The sequence below is a fragment of the Ailuropoda melanoleuca genome, chromosome 10, assembly GCF_002007445.2.
Source record: "Ailuropoda melanoleuca isolate Jingjing chromosome 10, ASM200744v2, whole genome shotgun sequence".
Classification (NCBI taxonomy): Eukaryota; Metazoa; Chordata; class Mammalia; order Carnivora; family Ursidae; genus Ailuropoda; species Ailuropoda melanoleuca.
In genome coordinates, this window is record NC_048227.1 from 23,213,016 (window position 1) to 23,230,276 (window position 17,261).

General features: G+C 44.0%; 1 protein-coding gene across 3 annotated transcripts in view; it reads right to left on the bottom strand.

Annotated features, from left to right (window-relative positions):
- Positions 1-6,583: 6,583 nt before the first annotated feature.
- ACSM5 (acyl-CoA synthetase medium chain family member 5) overlaps positions 6,584-17,261 on the bottom strand; it is a 106,530-nt gene continuing 95,852 nt past the window's right edge. For all 3 annotated transcript variants that reach the window (XM_002929075.4, XM_034670302.1, XM_034670301.1), the window contains 4 exons: positions 10,266-10,393; positions 10,081-10,180; positions 8,168-8,287; positions 6,584-7,746 (listed from right to left, as the gene is read on the bottom strand). In XM_002929075.4, coding sequence (XP_002929121.1) covers positions 7,636-7,746; positions 8,168-8,287; positions 10,081-10,180; positions 10,266-10,393 — 459 coding nt within the window. In that variant the 3' untranslated portion in view covers positions 6,584-7,635. The remainder of the gene's footprint in view (positions 7,747-8,167; positions 8,288-10,080; positions 10,181-10,265; positions 10,394-17,261) is intronic.

The window sequence follows — 17,261 nt, forward strand, 5'->3', positions numbered from 1 at the left end:
TTCACAGCACAAGGAACAGGAAATCAGCTGGACAACCCTTTCCCTTCTGTCCAGTCACTTCTTTTATCTTGATCAATTTGCCACAGAGGGGAGGAAAACAGGGCCCCCGCACATAGAAACCTAAATCCTGCAGAGTTAGGTACCTGAGATGCTGTCCCTCTCTAAGGCTCTGTAAAAGGACTTTAAGAAATAGTTGTATCTGCTTGGGAAAGGGAGATGATGTTTCCCAAAGGAATCTGGTGGCAAGAAATAAGGATTTAACTCCTGGTTGACTCCTAGGAATCACAGGCTCTGTCCTGGTCTACGAGGAGTCCCAAATGATCAGATATTCTTCCTGATGCATTCTTTCTTGAGCACCCATTAGAGACATCAAAGCTGTTCACCTCTGCCTCATTTACTTCTCTAGTCTGGGGAGGGAGTACAAACTTTACCCCATCCCATCCATTCCTGTTCACTGCTACTCTCCCTGCCTCACAGCTCTCTTCTGAAGTCTGGATTTGTGCTTTCTCCTGCACCGGTGACCGCCTCTTCCCTGTACAAATACTCTGGTTCTTCAGCTCCAGTGGTTAGCAACCTCTTTAACCATGACTATACAGTACAGCTATATAGAAGCTATCGAAGTTCATGGTTAAGGACCGGGAACCTGAAGTCTGTCTGGATTTGGATTTGGCTTCCCCTGCTACTGAGCTGTGTGCTCTTGAAGAAGCTGTTACTCCTGCCCCGAATTTCAGTCCTCTTACTTGAAAATGGGGGATAGTCCTAGGAGACCATTTAGACATGTGAGAATTGACCTTGATAGTGCACATCAAATACTCAGCACATAAAGCTGTTTAGGATACCTCTGGTAGAGAGTGCTAGAAACTGGGGTCACCTCAGTTGCTTCTGGAGAGAGGAGCCAGTTTAACTTAAACAGATCAAAGTGGGCTTTCTTACTAACTCATTCAAATTACATTTTTACTTATGAGGAGCACTTCAACCACCTGCACTTTGACCTCAGTCTGTACTTTCTTATTAAATTCTTCTTTCCAGTTTACCTTTTAACTCAGCAAAAGACCCTGTAGGCAAAACACCCCCTGACCTAAGCAAAACTACACCCTCAAACAACAATAAGGACTGCACTGATGTGGCAAGACCCTGCATGACTGACTTCAAGGCAATGATCCACCTGACCTTCACTGCCGCCCTGCCCATACTCACTGACCTTTGTCCCACATTTTCCTTATATAAGCCTGGAAATATTTTCAACACTAGGAGAGAGTTTCTGAGATGCTAGTCTGCTATCTTCCTGGTGTTGGCCTCAATGAAATAAATTCCTTTCTTGTTCACTACCACTTGTCTCTCTGCCTTTGGATTTTGTCAGCAGTGAGTGGCTGAACCTGGTCTGTTTGGGACACCCAGAGCCAGGTGCCCTCGCACACCTCCACCCCAGCTACATTTACTTTTTCAAAAAATTAATAGGTAAAAGTTTTTCTTAAAAAAATGCATTCTCATATAGAAAAACACTTAGCAAACTATAGCAAGACTAGAATGGGAGACTTGGAGAACAGTCTTTGGACTCCACACAACTGCAGTGGATGGTCTGGGAGCCAGTGACCATGCCTACTGATCACCTGGATGCAGCAGATTTGGCGAATGAAGATTGTGGTCCTGGAATTGTAATTAGGGTCCCACAGATGGAAGGAAGCTCAAGAAAAAAATAATTCATCCTCTCAGAAATAGGGGCAAAAGAGCCAACAGACCTGTTTGGTTTGGAAGTTCTGGAGCCAAGTTCCCCTAGATAAGCCACGGAATACCATATTCCCTGGAAATATCTGGTTTTTCCAATTAGTCCACAGATACTTATTGACTGCTGTTCTCAGATGGTCACAAAGGTGACTCATTCAGATCTCTCCCATTCTGGAGGCGAGATAGCTAATGACATGGGAAATGATTGCATTCATTTTAGATGCTGTTAAGGTTAGGTCAAAGGTTAAATCATCTCACACCTCTGCTCAGTACCCACCAGTGAATCCCAGTTTCATGCAAAAGAAACGCCCAAGTGTTTGCCACATTATCTAAGTTCCTGCATGGTCTTCACACATGTTCCGGTCCTCTCTGGCTTGACGTGCTGTCCATTTACCACACCCTCCCACATCCAGGCCCACTGGCACACACTGCCAGAGGATCATTGTACCTGCCATTTTTTCTCAGACCACTCTCCCCCATGTAACTATGGATAACCCCCTCTCCTCCTTCAAATCTTCACCAAAGATTTTTCTTACCTTCTTAGTGAAGCTTACCTTCACCACCTACTTCAAAGGACAATCCATCTCTGAAGTGGTTCTCCCTTCCCTCCCCAACCCTGACGCAGTATTACTTTTTCTTGAAAACTCGTCACTTTCTAACATATTATAGAATTTACTTATTCGTTATTTTTTGCTTCTGTCTCCTTCCATTAGAATCTAAAATGCATGAGGAAGGAGATCTTTGCCTGTTTGGCAGCTGATTTGGCTCAAGAACTTAGAACTGTATCTAGCACACAGTAGGTACTCAGTAAACATTACAGTGAATGAATAAGGGCTACAAAGACAGACTGCAGAAGCATGAAGAAACACCACACCCTGGGTAAGGCTGGGTTAGGAAAGAGAAGCCAGCTCTAAGCTGGATTTCAGTTTAGATTTAGATCAGATTAAACATTTTAATGCCTGAAAATGAGGTGTGAGAAGGAATAAAAAGATAAGGAACATGTCCAAGGGTATACAGTCCTTTGGGTGATGAAGAGAGAGTGGACATAGTGGGTCTGAATATCAGTGGCAGGAGGAAAAAAATACAAAGATATTGTCTGACTATAGGCCATCAAGCCCAGCGTAATCAGCATCTCCATTATTTCTGCCACCACATGGTTAGGTAGGGTCTCCTGGGAGCTCTCAAAAAGATCCCTACAATGGGCAGCAGGGAAAGCTTTGCAAGAGAAATGACTTAAAAGCTGAGCCTTAGTACCCCTTAGTCCTCAGGCCAGGAAGAGGCAAAGTAGGTGAACAAAGGGACCACTTCCTTACACCACACACAAAAATCAATTCAAAATGGATTCAAGACCTAAATGTGAAACCTGAAACCATAAAAATCCTAGAAGAGAACACAGGTAATAACCTCTTTGACAACAGCTGTTGCAACTTTTTTCTAGATATGTCTCCCAAGGCAAGGGAAACAAAGGCAAAAGTAACCTATCAAAATCATATCATATCAAAATAAAAAGCTTCTGCACAGCAAAGGAAACAATAAACAAAACTAAAAGAGAACCAACTGAATGGGAGAAGGTTTTTACAAATGGCATATCAAAAAAAGGGTTATTATCAAAAATACATAAAGAACTTAAACAAATCAACACCCAAAACCCAAATAATCCAATTAAAAGTGGGCAGAAGACATGAACAGACATTTCTCCAAAGAAGACATCCAGATGGCCAACAGACACATGAAAAGATGCTCATCATCTCTTCTCAGGGAAATGCAAATCAAAACTGCCACGAGATATCTCTCACACCTGTTAGAATGGCTAAAATCAACAACACAAGAAACAACAGGTGTTGACGAGGAAGTGGAGAAAAGGGGAAAGGAACCCTCCTGCATTGTTGGTGGGAATGCAAACTGGTACAGCCACTGTGGAAAACAGTATGGAGTTTCCTCAAAAAATTAAAAATAGAACTACCTTAGGAACCAGCAATCACACTACTGGGTATTTACCCACAGAATACAACAACACTATTTCAAAGGATACATGCACCCCTGTATTGACAGCAGCATTGTTTACAATAGCCAAGATATGGAAGCAGCCCCAGTGTCCATGGCTAGATGAATAGGTAAAGAAGACGTGGTCCATATATACAATGGAATATTATTCAGCCATAAAAACAAATGAAATCTTGCCATTTGCAACGACATGGATAGACCTAGAAAGTATCCTGCTAAGTGAAATGTTAGAGAAAGACAAACACCATGTGATTACACTCATGCGGAATTTAAGAAACAAAACAAAGAAGCAAAGGAAAAAAGAGAGAGAGAGAGAGAGAGAAATAAACCAAGAAACACATTCTTAACTACAGAGAATACACTGATGGTTACCGGGGGGAGTTGGGTGGGGTGATGGGTGAAACAGGTTATGGGGATTACGGAGGACACTTGTGGTGATGAGTACCAGGTGCCGTATGCAAGCGTTGAATGACTATATTGTACACCTGAAAGGAATACAACACTGCATGTTAACTACCTGGAATTAAATAAAAAGTTATAAAAAAAGGAAAAGGAATGGGGTGAAGAATATGAGAAGGAGAAAGAGATGGGAACCTGGAGAAGGTGGGCAGGGGTCTCGGCAGAGACAGCGGGTGGAGACCCAGGGAGGGGCTGCTCTGCAAGATATGCCCCCTTTCAGTCCTTCCATCTGCTAAGTGAAGATTCTAATACTTTCTTCTCAGGATTTGAGTGAGAAATTGGTTGGATCTATTTTCCCCAACGTGGGTTTTGCAAGGTGATTTTGGTTGAGCAGCGTTCATATTCACGGTTCTTGGTGTGCATTGGAAAAAAATGAACAGAATGCCAGACTCATCCTCTAATGCATGTATATGCATTATATGCATATATGTATGTATATATATATATATGGATATATATATATATATACATACATACATATTGCTTAGGGTGAAGGTGCTTGCTTTTAAAAGTGAGTTGATGTACAGCACACATGGTATGTGGAGAGAGCCACAATCCCAAAGGCGGCATGGGAGTGAGTGAAGGTGGGGAATAACAGAGTGAGAGGACCTCAGCAGAGCATGTAGCACAGTGCCAGGCGTGGAATACATTGTCGACAGAGGGATGGTAACAGTTCTTGTCACTGCTCTGATTACTGATGACTTCTAGGGCTGGGGCTGCTGGTGGGGGAGTGTGGATTGGTGGTGCCTGGCTCCTGACCGTTCAGCTGCAGCTGGAAGTTCTGCCTTTTTCCTTTTGGAGCTGAGCAGGGCTGAGGCAACTGTGGAGGGCTGGCTGGTGGGGGGTGGGGTGGTTGTGCATCAGTGGAGTGGGGAGGGGGCTGGAGGGAGAGTGGGGCCCGCCCCCACTCCCACCCTTCATCATCCTTGGCTTATGCTGACTGAAGTCTGGACAAAGGCCCCTGGGTAGGGAGCTCTGATTACAGCTGGAGAACAGACTGGTTCAGCCCAGGGCCTTAGAGGAGAAGAGCCCAGGGGTCATCGGCCCTGCATCTAAGACTGAGTCTGAGAGAAGGGAGCAATGTAACCACAATGACACAGTGATGGCAGGGGCCACTTCCCCCAGGTGGCATTTCCATCCAAGCCCCTGGCTTTTAAGGAACTGATATTTTGGGGGCTCATTAGGAATTCTAACAGCATCTGATGCACGACTCCAAACCCCAGTCCAAGAGTGCTAATGAGGTTGCAGAGTCAGACCTATTGGGTCTGGGGTAAATCACCAAAGCCCTCTGAATTTCCGCTTATAACTTAAAATTTACACAGCCCAGGAAGGCCACAAAGACAAAAGACTTAAAGAACAAGTAAATCACTTTGACAAATTTTTTTTTTCTTTTTAAGGGCTATTGAAACTTTAAGAGGATCATTTCTCTGCCATAAACCTTCAGTGGCTCCCTAGCACTCACTGAAGATAAAATTCCTAAACCCAGTCGTCCTGAACTACAAATTGCTTAACCTCTTTGCTCTACCTATAAAATGAGAATGTCATCAGTACCTGTTCAACAAGATGGTTGAGAGTTAAAGTATTTAGAACTGTGCCTGGCTGTAGCTGGTGCTGAGTGTGCTGTTCGTAGAAACACAAACCTATCTCTCCCTCCTCAGGACCTTTGCACACTCTATATCCTCTGTTCAGAATGCTGGGCCCCAATCTCTTAGTTTACTTCCACTTTTCTTTCAATCCCAGTTCACCAGGGACTTCCTTATGGAAGGTGTCCTGGTACCCTGAGTCCCCCCAGTCTTGGTCAGACCCCCCAGTCTGTTTTAACTAAACTCTTTCATTCATGGCATTTGTCACAGTTTGCATTATTTGTCTTACCCTTTGATGAGTGACATCAACCTCCCCATCCAACTGTGCACTCCACAAGATTGGTGTCATGGGCTGAATTGTGTCTCCCCAAATTCATATGCTGAAGTCCTAATCCCCAGTACCTCAAAATATGGCTGTATTTGGAGGTGGGGCCTTTAAAGAGGTGATTAAGTTACAATGAGGTCATCAGGCCCTCATCCAATCTGACTGGTGTTCTTATAAGAAGAGGAGATCAGGAGACAGACACACAGAGGGAAGACCATGCGAGGACACAGGAGAAGATGGCCGTCTACAAACCTAGGAGAGAAGCCTCAGAATTAAACTAACCCCACTGACACCTTGATCTTGGACTTCCAGCCTCCAGAACCAAGGAAATAAATTTCTGTTGTTAAAGCCTCCCAGTCCGTGGTACTTTGTCATGGGGGCCTAAACAGATTAATACAGGTACTGATTAGGTTGGCTTTTGCTTATTGTTGTATTCCCAGAGCCCAGCACTGAGTAGGTGTTCAATAATTATTGATTGGTGGGTGAATGAAGGTCCTGGGGGTTGGGTAAGCAGCACTGAAGATCACGTTGAGCTTCCATCTGCTTCGTCTCTGCATGGCTGGTCCTAGAGCCACTTCTATCCGTTTCTGGGTCTGAGATATGGTTTGGGGTCCTTGTGTCTTTTGTGGGCACAACGTAATACACTAGTCTTCGGGGGATGATGTGTTGGAGGCAGAGTGTGGTTTGGGGGAATTGTTTCTTTAAGATAATTTTTTCATTATAATAGTTATACATGTTCACTGAGGAAGCTTGGAAAATTGAGAAACGCAGAGGAAAGGAGAAAACTGTCATCCACTAGTTTCAATCCCCAGGAATACTGTTTTTAACATAAGTATTTCCTTTCAGGCTTATAGTTTTCCCCTCACCTTTCAAAGTTATGATTCTCTATACATATATTATGTTTATTCTGATTTAAAATTAATTTAGCTCGAGTTTGCCCCAAGGCATATTTTTAAAGGTCACATAATATGTTATTGAGTTAATCTACTACAATTTAATCATTGTCCTATTGATTAGACATTGATCTTTTTTCCTTTTTTTTTTTTTTTTACCAGTTTTAAACAATGCTCTGGTAAATATCCGTGAATCCTTTCTTTTGTAGTGATTGCCAAAGATGGAATTTCTGAGCTAAAAGGTAGGACCAATTTTTCATAGCCCTGGATATGATTACCAAATGACTTTATCAAAAAAGGGTCAAGTGGTTACACCCCCACCAGCAGTGAATGAGATCACAGGAGCCCTGACTTTATGGTGACCTGTCCTTCAGAGTGTCAGGTGGAAGTAAGACCAGTGGGCAGCTGCTGAGGATGCCTTCAGACAGAGGAGGGGGAAGTCAAGCCATCAAACATATGCTAGACTGGCAGGGGCTGTGCATTCTGGGTTAGTGACATTCTTCAGCTCTCTTCCAGGGTCCTCCAATGAGGCTGGAGATGCCCATTCGGAACTGAAAGCCTTTGACGTCTACCAGGTTGAAGGGATGATGCTCCAAACAAGGACTAACCAGTGATCCCACCAGTTCCTCTTAGAAGCTTCAGAGGCCTATGGGGCCTTTTGGAGGTTGCCTCTCATCTCCCCCCACTCTTGGCTTCTCAATTTATTCCTTTGGATCTTTCCAGAAACCGTCTTGGGCAGTTCTGAAACAAAGGCCACCTAGTGACCATAAAACAAAAACAGTTTGAAATCATCATTTCCTAGAAAGACTTCCGATGTGAAAGAGTCATTACCCTCTGCCACTTTGTTGGAAAGCTTCCCTGATTTATAGTTTTCTCTAAATGGCAATGACCAGAATGGCTAGAGCTGGGGCACATGACCTTGCCTGCAGAGATTCAGCACCATCTCCCCCACTCTCCATCCCCCAAATCTGGTTTCTGTCACTTCTTAGAGTAGGAACAAAATGTGGTTTTGGTGGGCCCAGTGAGAAAACAGGGAGAAAAGGCTGAAGGAACAGCTCAGTTATATGTACACTCATCCCTTCCCCCCACCCCCTGGGCTTGGCCCTGACTGAGAGCCAACATAGTGTGTGCTCAGGTGATTTCTCAGCTCATCAAGTCCTAGAACCCCCAATGTTTACCTTCCTGGGGTACTTGTATGGAGCTGTCACCCTTTTCACATGCTCCTGGAGCTCCTGAGTAAGTTTCTTAGGATCTTGAGAGGAGTAAGCTGGAGAAAGGACAATAAATGCCTTCACCACCTGCCAGAAGAAAACAAAAACAAACCCTCCAAAACCAGAAAGAATCAGGTACTTTATACCAACTTTTTGTCCTTTTGCCAGCCAAGCATGAAAGTCCTACCAGCTCCTCTGGCTCAGCCAGCAAAATGGGCAACACCATTTTTCTTCCTGTTCCAGGAACAACTATTGGAAGCACTGGCTTTTGTGGAATGATTCCAGGATCCTACCTATTTCCCAAACTGCTCCGCTTTCCTGAAATAACACCGTGAGCAGCCAAGGAGCTTATTTTCTGATGCATATGCTTTGTGGAGAAAGGAGTTTCACAAACTCCTCAGGGTCCATTATTTCCAAGTTTTTCTGACTGGAAAAGTAGCTGGCAGCGGCTTGGATAGGCAGGATTCCAAGGGGAGGTGGTATTTCTGAGCCTGCATGTATAAGTGCTCGCAATCAGCAAATATTTTGCTGCACAGCTTCCATGCCACGTGTCCTGAGGGACATTGTGTACTTTGATTGTTTCTGCCTGAGCCTTCTTTGCAGGCTGCCTTCCACCAACGAGGAGGAGTCCTGAACTCAGGCACAAAATGGAACAGGGTTTCTAACAGGAGTGGAAGAGTTCAAAGGTCAGAAGCTTGCTTACCTACCCCAGCATATAGTTCTATCAACGACATCCTTTTAGGTCTTGCATGATTCCTAAAGGTGGACATCTCACTACATTTCACGTTTGGATAGATCTGGTTATTAGGAAAGGCTCTCTCTGTCTGTTAAAACTACCAAAAATTTACTGAGTACTTTCTATGTGCCAGGCTCTGTTCTGAGTACTATATGCAGATTAACTGCACACAGCCATTTGTCAGAACCCCAGCTAATCTGTGGTATACAAAACTAGGTATACTTTTCCAGGTGTGATCTCTCCAGAACGTATATGGGGCTCCCACCTTCCTTATTCTAAATCATTGACCTCAAAGTTTAATGGGTATCAGAATCACTTGGATAGGAACTTCTGGTCAAAATGAAGAAGCCCTGGGCTGCATCCTCAATCACTCTGATTCAGCAAGACTGACTTGAGGTCAGGAAATCTGTATTTTAAATAAGAATCCCAGATGATGCAGCTGTGTGTGGTCCAGGGCCCAGACTTTGAGACTCATGCCCCTGGCGCTGGTGCTTCTGAGAACACGGCCTGACGTTGTACTAACTTTCACAAGGTAACTACACTATACTGTAAGATTATGTTGGATTTACAGCCAGTGAAAAGCGCACAGGCCTGCCTATGAGCTTCATTTCTCCCATTCTATCTATTCCTCTGGGACCCATGGGAAGGAATTTGAATTTCTCTGAGAAAGGTCAGCTTATTAAATTTGGCCCATCCTTCTGATACATCAAGGTCACCCTGGATACTTATTCTGTCATCCTTTAAGGTGGATATTCCTCCCAGGTTAGAACCATCAGGAGCCATGTCTGGTGTGCTTGCTATATCCTCATCTGCAAATGGGAAAGGACTCTATTGGCCAGGATGGATGACAGGGCCTGCACCCACTGCCAAGATCTCCTGTCCAATAGTCCACCTCTTTTGGACTCACTTCTGGGTCCATTTGACATGAAAGTGTTGGTATCTCCTCATTGGGTCCCTCTCAAGAGTACGTCTCTAAAGACATGAGCGTAACGCTTAACTGAAAGGAATGTGTGCCTGACGGTGGCATTTCACTCTGTAGTACCTGGGTGGAGTGAGAATGGGGGAATCTAGGTCTTCCAGCTTACTCTGCTGTGTGCGAACAAGTACAGAACCAGGAGGCAATGTTCTTGGCTGGACTAGTTACCTCTCCTCTGATGGGATCCGGGCTGCTGACCACAGCAGCCTCCAGAACAGCAGGGTGCTCAGCAAGGGCATTTTCCACTTCAACGGGCCCAATCCGGTAGCTGGAAGAGAAAAACAAACTCTTCCAAGTGACCCCCCCTCCCCCATGAAGGTTCAAAGGGAGAAGGACAAAGCAGACAGCTTGACCTTGAGGAATTGATCACATCGTCATTTCTTCCTGTGAACCAAAAGTAGCCATCCTTGTCCTTGTGGGCTTGGTCCCCCGTGATGTAAAAGTCTCCTCGTTCTGAAGCCTCTGTCTTCTCAGGATTGTTCTGGAAGACAAAGTAAGCCTGTGAAGGGCCATCTTGGCACAGCCACTCAAGACAGCTATGGCCCTCACAGGCCCATGCAGGAGGCTTGGGGACCCCCAAGAGCAGTTTCCAAAGACCATGCTGGCCAGAATTTCCCACTGAATGAGGAGCTGTGAATTTGTGCATTTCCTCTCTTTTAAATGGGAGGAGATGGGGTGCCTGGTTGCTCAGTCATTAAGCATCTGCCTTCAGCTCAGGGTGTGATCCCAGGGTCCTGGGATCAAGCCCCACCTCAGGCTCCCTGCTCCGCTGGGAGCCTGCTTCTTCCTCTCCCGCTCCCCCTGCTTGTGTTCCCTCTCTCGCTGGCTGTCTCTCTCTCTGTCAAATAAATAAATAAATAAATAAATAAATAAATAAATAAATAAATAAAATCTTTGATAAATAAATGAATGAATGAATAAATGGAAGTAGATGTCAGGAAATGATTAAGGACAGCCACTCACTATCATCCCTTGGAAGGGTCCAGGGAAGCACAGTTGAATGCAGGAAGGTGAACACAGGGCCATTGGCTCTGTTTTGTAGGAAAAAAGAGCAGGCTGATATTCTTTGTGATCAGAAATCACTGAAGGTAGAAAGTGAGCAGTTGGCCAAAAAAGAAGAGTAGAGAAAAGAGGAAAAACGAATCAAACTCTGATTCTCAAAGCTTTCAAGAAGCTACTACTCAACAGGAAAAAAACAAATTACTGCTGTGTGCAACTATCCGGGTGTGTCTCAAAACCATTATGCTGAATAAATAAAACTAGACAGGGAGTTAAGATGGTGGAGGATTAGGGGAACCCTAAGCTTGTCTCTTCCCTCAGATACAGCTAGATAGTTATCAAATCATTCTGAACACCTGAGAAATCAATCAGAGGTCTGAGAGAACAAAACAACAAGTCTACAAGGAGAAAAGTCGCCACCATTTGGAAGGTAGGAGGTGCAGAGACTTGAATTTGGGGAGAGAGAGCCCATGGGTGGAAGCTACCACAAAGTATTATAAGCAGCGGAGTGCAAAATCAGAACTTGTAGAAGTCTGCTGCCATGGGGATGTGCCTGGCTTACAGGTGCTCAGGTGGTAAAGCTGGGCAGAGCTCACATGTGACACTGTGGTCTCAGGATCCCCTGGGTCACAAGAACAGATGGCATCTAAGTGCTGCACTGTTCCCAGGCAGAGAAGCGGGGAAGCCAGCTGAGAACAACCAGTCTAGGTGCTGGCTTTCTGCTCTGTTTTGCCAGAAACTGCGAATTGCTCCAAGGTCTTGTGACCGCTTTCCTGGGACAGGCCTGGCAAACAGCAGAAAGCCTGGGGAGTGCCCCCTTTCCTCCCCCCACTGCTCCTGGGAGGAACAGTACTGTCCGACCTGAAGGAGTCCCCAAAATTTGGAGTTTTGAAATTCAGTTGTGTGCCTGAGATAAAAGAGCTCAGACACCGGCAGGGTGAATGCAGGGTTGCGATGGAAACCGGAGACACAAGAGTGATTGACTACTCTTCTGTGAGGGCTCACTGAAGAGCAGGGGGCATGAACTTTCAACTGCAGGACTAGAAGTGGGGGGCTGCCATATTCACCCTGCCCATCATCGCTGAAAGCCTTCAGGGAGCAAAACAGCACCACCTAGTGGAGTCCGGAGCTGCTTACACCAAGCCCTGTCTTCCAGCAAACTGGAGGCCTGTTTCCGCTAAGGCAAGTCCACCTGAGAATCCCCACAACAGGCCCCTCCCCCAGAAGACCAGCACAAACAACTCACTCATACAAAGTCTACTGATTATGGAGGGCTACAAAGCTTCAGCTCTAGGGGAAAATAATATCTAGTCTACTTTGTAGTTTTATTCTTTTTTTTTTCATTAATTTTATTTTTTAAATTCTTTAAAAAAATTTTTTATTAATTTTTAAAATTTTTGTTTTTATTTTTACCATATATACATATACTATTTTTTGTTTATTTTTATTATATTTTATTTTTTTTTCTTTCTTATTTTGGGATCTAGATTCTTTTAACAAGCAGACCAAGACACACTCAGGATCTAGTTTTTTTTTGTTTTGTTGTTGTTGTTTTATTTTTTTTTTCTTTCTTCTTTTCTTTTCTGGAAAAAATGACGAGATGGAGAAATTCACCCCAAAAGAAAGAACAGGAGGTAGAACTCATGGCCAGGGATTTAATCAATACAGATATAAATAAGATGTCTGAACTAGAATTTAAAACAACAAGTAAAAGGATAATAGCTGGGCTTGAAAAAAAGCATACATGACACCAGAGAATCCCTTACTGCAGAGATAAAAGAACTAAAATCTAGTTAGACCAAAATTTAAAATGCTCTGAGATCCAACTCCAAATGGAAGCCATAAAGACAAGGACGGAGCAGAGGAGTGAATCAGTGATACAGAAGGTAAACTTATGGAAAATAATGAAGTTGAAAAGAAGAGGGAAAGAAAGGTGATGGACCATGAAGGTAGATTTAGGGAACTCAGCGATTTATTAAAACGTAATAGTAACATTCCTATCATAGGAGTCCCAGAAGATGAAGAGAGAGAAAAAGGGGCAGAAGGGTGTTTTCTTAAAGATTTTATTTATTTACTTGACAGAGAGATAGAGAGAGAGCACAAGTAGGCAGAACGGCCAGCAGAGGGTGAGGGAGAAGCAGGCTCTCCGCTAAGTGGGGAGCCCAACGTGGGGCTCAATCCTAGGACTGTGGGATCATGACCTGAGCTGAAAGTAGACGCTTAACCGACTGAGCCACCCAAGCACCCCAAAAGGGCCAGAAGGTTTATTCAAACAAATTATACCTGAAAACTTCCCTAATCTGGGTGAAGGACACAGACATCAAAATTCAAGAAGCACAGAGAACTCCCATTCAATTCAACAAAAGCCGACCATCACCAAGGCATAGCATAGTAAAATTCATGAAATACACAGACAAGGGAAGAATCCTGGAAGCGGCAAGGGAAAGGGGGTCCTTAACCTACAAGGGAAGATAGATCAGGTTCTCAGCAGATCTGACCACCAAAACATGGCAGGCCAGAAAGGAGTGGAAGGAAATATTCAACATGCTGAATGGGAAAAATATGCAGCCCAGAATTCTTTATCCAACAAGACTGTCATTCAGAACAGAAGGTGAGATAAAGAATAAACCGAACAAAAACTAAAGGAGTTCCTGACCACTAAACCAGCCCTGCAAGAAATTTCAAGGGGGACTTTTTGCTTGGAGAAAAAAAAACCAAAAGCAACAAAGACTAGAAAGGACCAGAGAACATCACCAGAAGAACCAACTCTACAGGTAACACAATGGCACTAAATTGGTATCTTTTAATAATCACTCTGAATGTAAATGGACTAAATGCTCTAATCAAAAGACATAGGGTATCCATAGAATGGATAAAAAACACAAGATCCATCTATATGCTGTCTATAAGAGACTCATTTTAGACCTAAAGACACCTGCAGATTGAAAGTGAGGGGATGGAGAACGATTTATCATGCTAATGGATGTCAAAAGAAAGCCAGAGTAGCCATATTTATATCAGACAAACTAGATTTTTTAAAAGATTTTATTTATTTATTTGAAAGATAGAGAGTGAGAGAATAAGCAAGGAGGAGAGGCAGAGGGAGAAGAAGACTCCCCGCTGAGCAGGGAGCCCAATACAAGGCTTGATCCCAGGACCCTGGGGTCATGACCTGAGCTGAAGGCAGCTGCTTAACCGACTGGGCCACCCAGGCACCCTGGCAAACTAGATTTTAAACAAAGACTGTAGGGGCACTCTTCAACAAATGGTGTTGGGAAAACTGTACAGCATTCTTACACAATACGCAAAAATAAATTCAAAACGGATGAAAGACTTCAATGTGAGACAGAAAACCATCAAAAATCCTAGAGGAGAACACAGGCAGAAACCTCTTTGACTCGGCCGTAACAATTTCTTACTAGACACATTGCAAGGAAGGGAAACAAAAGCAAAAATAAACTAGTGGGACTTCATCAAAATAAAAAGCTTCTGCACACCAAAGGAAATAATCAACAAAACTAAAAGGAAGCCTACGGAACAAGAGAAGATATTGGCAAATGACATACCCGATAAAGGGTTAGTATCCAAAATCTATAAAGCACTTACCAAACTCAACACCCAAAAAACCCCCAAATAATCCAGTTAAGAAATGGGCAGAAGACATGAATAGACACTTTTCCAAAGAAGACATTCAGATGGCCAACAGACACATGAAAAGATGCTCAACATCACTCATCGTCAGGGAAACACAAATCAAAACTACAATGAGATACCTCACACCTGTCAGAATGGCTAAAATTAACAACACAGGACACATCAGGTGTTGGTGAGGATGTGGAGAAATGGGAACACTCTTACACTGTTGGTGGGAATGCAAACTGGTACAGCCACCCTGGAGAACAGTTTGGAGGTGCCTCAAAAAGTTGAAAATCGAACTACCCTATGATCCAGCAATTGTGCTACTAGGTATTTACCCAAAGGATATAAAAATACAGATTCAAAGGGTTATGTGAATCCTGATGGTTATAGCAGCATTATCAACAATAGCCAAACTACGGAAAGGGCCCAAGTGTCCACCGACTGATGAATGGATAAAGAAGATGAGGTGTGTGTATATACATATATATATACACACACACACACACACACACACGTATACAGGTATATATGGTATGCATATATATAATGGAACATTACTCAGCCATCAAAAAAATGAAATCTTGCCATTTGCAATGATATGGAAAGAGCTGGAGTGTATTATGCTAAGTGAAATAAGTCAGTCAGAGAAAGATAAACACCCTATGATCTCACTCATATGTGGAATTCAAGATAGAAAACAGATGAACATAACAGAAGGGGAAAAGAAAAAAAGAAGAGAGGGAAACAAGCCATTAAGTTACTCTTAACGGTGGAGAACAAACTGAGGGTTGATGGAGGGAGGTGGGTGAGGGATAGGCTAGATGGGTGATGGATATTAAAGAGGGCACTTGTTGTGATGAACAATGAGTGTTGTATGTAAGTGGCAAATCACTGAATTCTACTCCAGAAACCAATATTGCACTGTACGTTAACTAAGTAAAATTTAAATTAAAAATTAAAGTAAAATAAAAAAATTAGTTTAAAAAAAGAAACCAAGGGTGGCTCTGTCGGTTAACCGTCTGCCTTCAGCTCAGGTCATGATCCCAGGGTCCTGGGATTGAGCCCCACACTGGCTCCCTGCTCAGCAGGGACCCTGCTTCTCCTTCTCCCTCTGACTCTCCCCCTGCTTGTGTGCTTTCCCTCTCTGTCAAATAAATAAATAAAAATATTTTTTTAAAAAAAGAAGACAGACACAAAAATGAAATGCTTTATGATTCCATTTATATAAAGTTCTTTTAAAAAAATAAAAGGCAAAAGTATTATATTAGCAACAACAAATGATTTAGCAATTGCTGATGGCTTGGGGATTGACTGCTGGGGGCACAAGGGAACTTCTTGGGGTGATAAGAATTTTATATCTAGATCATGGTGGTGGTCACACAAGTGTACACATGTGTCAAAAGTCACTGACCTATATACATGTAACATAGGTACATTTTTTGTATGTAAATTATGCCTCAGTTTAAAAACTGCATTCTGAGAAAAAAGAAAAAAGCTAAGCTGTCAATTCCTAAAAACAAATCTCACACAAAATCTGAAAGAACTATAAAAAGAAAACTTAGAACTCTACAAAACAGTAAAGAAGATATAAATAAATGGAAGGATAGAAAGACTTAGTATGATAAATATGTCGATTCTCCCCAAATTGATCTATAGACTTAGTGACACTCATTAAACATTTCCCATGGAATTGGACAAGTTGATTCTAAAATGTACATAAGCGAGTAGTGAGCTGAGAGTAGGTAAAACATTTCCAAAGAAGTTGAGAGAGAAGGACAGCCTTGCTCTAGTAGATACTAAGACTTAGGAGATTGTTTTCCTGGATGAGGCTCTATGGTACCAGTACAGGGATAAAACAAATGACCAACTAAATAGAAGAAACTGCCAAAACTTAGCTATGCATGAATATCTCAAACTTTTACTTCTGATCAAGTTGACACGACAGATCACTTTTTCTCTTACTTAGATTTAATGTTTTCTTTTTCCCTTAGCTAAAAATGACCCAAGAAGAAAACTAACAGCTGGTGCTGAAAAGAAAAAGTTGAGGATTAAAGATGGCGGAGGAGTAGGGGACCCCTTTTTCAGCCGGTCCCCTGAGTTGAGCTGGATAGGTACCAGACCAGCAGGAATATCCACGGAATCAGCCTGAGACGCAGGAAGATACATCTGGATCTCTACAAATGAACATCTCCAGCGCTGAGTATCGAGGTACGAAGCGGGGAGCCGTGAAACCGCGCACAGATATCGGAAGCTAAACAGAAGGGGGAGGGAGCCGCCGTGTCAGGGCGCCGGGAAGCGGTAGCCACCTGCAAGGGGGAGCGGACAGACCGCGGACCCGCACGCTTGAGACAGCAGGCTGAGAAGGGAGCTCCGGGAGCGCACGCGGGACGGCTGGCGGTTGGCGGGCCACCTGCACGGGGGAGCAGGCGGACTCGCGGACGGCACCCGCGAGACAACAGACTTAGAACGCGAGCTCCAGGAGCGCGCGCGCAGGGCGGCTGGCGGGCCACCTGCACCGGGGAGCGGGCGGACCGCGGACCCGCACTCTGGAAACGGCAGACTGAGTCCGTGAGCCGGGAGCGTGCACCACCAAGCATCTCACGGAGCTCCGGAGCTCCGGTGTGCTCACTGGATCGAGGCTGAGACCGGGAGCTCCGGGAGCGTCCGCGGGGCGGCTGGCGGCTGGAGGGCCACCTGCACGGGGGAGCAGG